Source organism: Electrona antarctica (genome assembly GCF_951216825.1).
Source record: "Electrona antarctica genome assembly, chromosome: 5".
Classification (NCBI taxonomy): domain Eukaryota; kingdom Metazoa; phylum Chordata; class Actinopteri; order Myctophiformes; family Myctophidae; genus Electrona; species Electrona antarctica.
The window spans coordinates 34,203,896-34,208,895 of record NC_136810.1 but is presented as its reverse complement, the minus strand read 5'-3'; the positions used below and the strand labels follow the sequence as shown (position 1 = coordinate 34,208,895).

The 5,000-nt window shown below is 49.3% G+C and overlaps 1 protein-coding gene across 1 annotated transcript in view; it reads left to right on the top strand.

Annotated features, from left to right (window-relative positions):
- Window positions 1-346: 346 nt before the first annotated feature.
- roraa (RAR-related orphan receptor A, paralog a) overlaps window positions 347-5,000 on the top strand; it is a gene marked incomplete at its 5' end in the record, with an annotated part of 20,712 nt that continues 16,058 nt past the window's right edge. The window contains 3 exons of the mRNA XM_079502290.1: window positions 347-350; window positions 2,279-2,362; window positions 3,321-3,439. Of these exons, the coding sequence (XP_079358416.1) occupies window positions 347-350; window positions 2,279-2,362; window positions 3,321-3,439 (207 nt within the window). The remainder of the gene's footprint in view (window positions 351-2,278; window positions 2,363-3,320; window positions 3,440-5,000) is intronic.

Sequence of the window (5,000 nt, the reverse complement as noted above, 5' to 3'; positions counted from 1 at the left end):
TGGTATATAAATGGGAATGAGAAAGTATACAGTTGTGCGACTCTGCATGACAACAGGGTCCTGGCAGATGAAAAGAGGCGGGATTCTGATTCCAGCTCTTGTTAGGCTGTCGCTATACAGCTCAGTCTGGCTGCCATGGGTATCTGTTTAGAGAAGGCTCTGTTTATCAAACGACAGCTGATCTCCACTGCCAAAAGGGGGGAAATTAATGTAGCAGTATAAATTGCTGCAAATCATGACAGAGGGACTTCGCTTGCCAACTAGTTTACTGGCCCTTGCCTTTGCATGTCGACCGTGTGTGCATATTCTGTTTAGAGTGCAAAAGATGTGTTTTGTCTTGTGCAGCATGGGTGTGATGTTTTTCAGCATTTGTCTGGGGGAGAATCTGAACTGAAAGTTGTCCATGTTTGCTAGATGAGAGAAGCGTTGTTAATCTGCCCATAATGCTGCACGCTGACCAATTGCTTACATAATCTCCAACATGAGCCCATTGGCCTGCATCACTTGGTCATTGACAGCTGTCAACACAACACTCACGCCACTCATTCCCCTCACCCACCAGCCCAAACACACACACACACACACACACACACACACACACACACACACACACACACACACACACACACACACACACACACACACACACACACACACACACACACACACACACACACACACACATAGTAGGCTTATGCATGTATGAGCAAACATTGAAGAAAAACAATCGCCCATATCTCTCTTCAATGTAAAAGCTTTGTAAAAATATGTTATTCTCATAGAATGACAGGAAGTCTCTCCACCACTGAAGCTTTTCATTTGTTTTGGGGTTTATTTCTCTCCATTTTTCATAAATACATACTTTCAGCAGGATTACAGAACATGCTGGAATATATTTTATATGAACCAGTCTGCTAGTGCATATATTAAAGCCTCCAAATGCCCCAACCTTGTTTATTGTGTACATATATTTGGTGTCTGATCAATCATGAGAAAGTGATCTAATGGTCCAACGACGCAGTAATGGGTTAAGCTCTAGGGCTAGGCATTACGACAATGCCTGGGCATGGGCCTGTAATGTAAGGGATAATCTTAATCCTTCCACGTTCTGTCAGTAGACCAAAGGTTCAGTGGGGACAACCAGGCGATTTCAACCAGTGATTTTCCATGCTCGCACCAGCTTGCATGCACGTTTGACGCGGTCTCGCTTTGCTGTTGTTTGTTTGAATGCAATGTGTCCATCGTATCATGGACTCACTTAACAATTTCATTGCAAAACGGTACATTTATTAATTATTATGATGCAGAAAAATAATAACTCTTCTCAAATGTATATACCATTGTCATTGCATCATTTAACCACATGAAACTTACGTCCCTATATTCTGGAGGCGAACATTCAGCAAAAATAGTAGATCTACAAGTTCACAACACTATGTGTTTTGATGTTTTGTGAGCTTGTAGATCGGCTACTTTCAACGACGAGATTCGGTGTAGACTGTAGAGGGGAAAAGGAGCAGCCTGTATTGAGCCCTGGCCAGTCAACTTCAGTATACTGTATAGGTTTAAGGTAAAATATTTCACATCCAATATATCTCTGTCTAGTCTTTCTCTCCATGTGAATGGTTTAAAAATGAAGCTGTAGTGCATTTGCAAAGGCATACTGTGTGTGTGTGTGTGTGGGGGGGGGGGGGGGGGGGGGGTGTTCTCACTGTGACAGTGGTGGCTGTCTGGAGTGTTGCTTATAATGCAATAAGCTATGACAGGGCCCCGGTATAAGCTGTTAGCGCGCGCATGGCAAAATGTTTTGTGAGCGTTCACATTTTGACTGTCAATTTGCCTCCCTCTTTGATAGTGTGCGGTGAGGTGAGGTGTTTTATTTTTATTCTTTTTTACTAGTGTGTGAGGGGTTGATCTCAGGGCTGTGAAGAACACATTGAAGGACATGTGGTCACGGTGCTACTGTTACTGTACATGCAGAGACCTTGCACCCCCCTCCCCCTTATTGTCTGAGTGACACGTCATCCCCTCAAAGGGGACGCTGGGGTGGTGAATCAGTGTCCTTGAACCACTCAGCCACTAACAGACACAGAACACAAGCCGTGCCCACAGACCAGTGCTGACATTAGTGGGCATTGTGTGATCTTCCCATTGCCTTTGCTCATTGCCCAAGAAACACACGCCAGGTTTCAGCGCTGTGCTTCTGGAATATCGGCCACATGGTGTCGCCGTCGGGCTCTCAGTGGCAGTGCACGATGTGGTGTTAATCGTGCCGCAGTGTGGCCCCAGCCCGCACATTATCTTGGTGTCTCAGCAGGTCTCTTTGAAGTGGCCTGGGCGGCGGAGGCCATCTCGAAGTGCTGTGAGGAGTGGGCAGGCTGCTGAGATGGGCTTTAGCATGGCTGCCCGTCTAACTGTGCCTGGCTTTGATGTCATAAACAGAGCAGGCAGGGTTGGCTGGCAGACAGGCAGAGAGGCAGGCAGGCGCAGTGAATGGGATCAGCGGCATGCTTGCTGGTCAAGCTCAGCCGAGCCAGCAGCCTGCCTGTTTCACACCAAGAGGCAGTTAACACCACAGCTCATGTCAATAGATATCGACTCCCACATCAGGCAGTGCTTATAGGTGCATAGGCCTTTTTGTTGGACAGCGTCCCCTGTGTGAATTCAGTTTAAATCACTTTCAATGTCTGAAGTGCAGCTTATGGCCCCCCCGGGACCAGTCACTCAAGAGGACAGCTTGCACACTCATAGCAGTTCTGCAAATATTGACTTAGACGGATGGCGTAGGTGACTTCATGGTGTATTTGATCTTCATTCAGTCATTACTCACTATTTGTTCTCCCTGACCCCAGCTCTCCACCTCTGTCTGAAAGCGGCTTATTCCACTGTGGAATATAACTATAGATCCAGACAAGGGTCTTTTTTCACACACAACAGACTACAAAGACTGCCTCAGCTGGGCTAGAGACAAACCCTTTTTACTGTTGAGTGCACTGAGCATCCATCCAGGGGCCTGTGTACCATTGGAGTGAGAGGGTGTTAGCTGGTGAGGTTGTGTGCATCCAGGGGCCCTCCTGCTGCAGATAGGGCTTTGTGAGACGTGTGTGTGTGTGTGTGTGCGTGCGTGCGTGCGTGCGTGCGTGCGTGCGTGCGTGCGTGCGTGCGTGCGTGCGTGCGTGCGTGCGTGCGTGCGTGCGTGCGTGCGTGCGTGCGTGCGTGCGTGCGTGCGTGAGTGCATGTGTGTTTGTGTGTATGTATGCCCGGCCTGGCCTGGCACCCCCGCGTCTCCTCTCACACTGCTTTCACCTGATGTGGCACAGCCTCTGTCAGGCCTGAGCGAGTGCCCAGCCAGCCCTGCTTCTTCGGGGGAGATGAAGGCATCTCACAGCAATGCTGTGGGGGTGGGGAAGGCTTGCAGCAGCCTAAGCCCGGAGCGATCGTAGGCTAGAGCTTAGAGCCAAGAGCCCGTGGGTTGGTGAGGGTGGGTGGAAGCTTGGCTCAGTGGCGGAGGCATGCATAGTCATGGCCTTGCACTGCCACCCAACGGCCAGAGCCTGTCACTGCAGGCTTTTAGTCCACCTAAGCCGCAGCTCGTCATAATCATGGCACGCTTCAGTTGCTGTGAGTGCACGTCAGAACAAATTATGTAAGTAATGAGGCTGAAAATGTTAAAGGAGTTGAAACACACTGCACCGTTAATGCGCATGCATGCAGGGAAGGCACAAAAAACAAACAATAGAGTGTATTGTCCACAATAGTGGAGCTCATAGGGAGACAGAACCTAAGCAAACAAGCGACTCACTGAGCACAATGAGGAAATGATTAATTATAAATGAACTCTCTCAGTATGACTGTCCAGACTCGCCTCCTGTCTGTATTGTATTCTAATCTGGGCCGACAAGGTGCACTGCCCTCCATTGTGTGCGAGGATCTCTAATCACTGGAGGTGTTGTTCAGGGGTGCATTGATCACGCATGTTCTACCTGCCCCCTTTGTTCATTTGACCGAAATGTAGGCTAATTCGGTGTAAACATGGGGCGATCTAGTTGACTCCAGAAGTGCTAGGGGAGTGGGCACAGATTCCTGAATGGATGAACTGCAGGCTCTGGGGTTAGTGGATTAGAGGCTCTCTGTGTTGAGGGCCTCCCCTGGGCACGCCTCAGAGAAGGAGACATTATCCACATGACACAACACAGACTTCCCGTTAGCTGATGAAAATAGCCATGCAGGGCTCCTGTTGGATTGAACTGCACATCGAAAGGCACTTTTGATGAGATCAAATTGATTCAAATGGGGTTGGTTTCTGAAGGTGTACCAGGGTTATGTAGAGCTCCTAGACTCGGATGAGACAAACCCCGGAGTAGTCACTTAGGCCTGGCTAGAGGGAAGCGGCAGGGCTGATGTAACGCTTTGACATCGTCTATGTAGTGTAGCACCACTGTTAGGGGATGTTACCGTCTTTTATGATATTCTTTTTATTGTATCTCAGCAGCATCTTAGAGGGTAAGGGGGGATAGAAACTCTTATATTTCCTTAATTGGGAATAGACTTGTATTGCGACAGTTGCCCCACTCTCAAACTGCACATCCGTATTGTTGTTATATATGTTTGGGAAAACGTCCTGCGGTGGTCGTCGTTCCTCCATTTAGATCAGTGTGGGGTTGCGAGTCTTCGACGAGGGGGTACTGTATGGACGCTGAGAGAGCCAGAGATGTGTAGAAGGGCTGTAAGATAGAGCTCTCCGGTGGGAGGGAGGAGGAGAGAGAGAGAGTTCGGAGGGGGGGGGGGGGGGGGGGGGGGGGGGGAGGTGTACAGTGATAAAGCTCACGGCGCTGCATGGGACAGACTGGGAGTTGGGTGTCTCTGATGCCTGTGTGTTCCGTTGTGTTGTGTTGCGTTGTATTGCCCTGTGGTCTGCTCCTGGAGCGGGAGGCCAACGATGGATGAGGCCTGTCCCCTCCTGCACCTTTGTCCTCTATGGCTGGTGAATCACAAGGCCT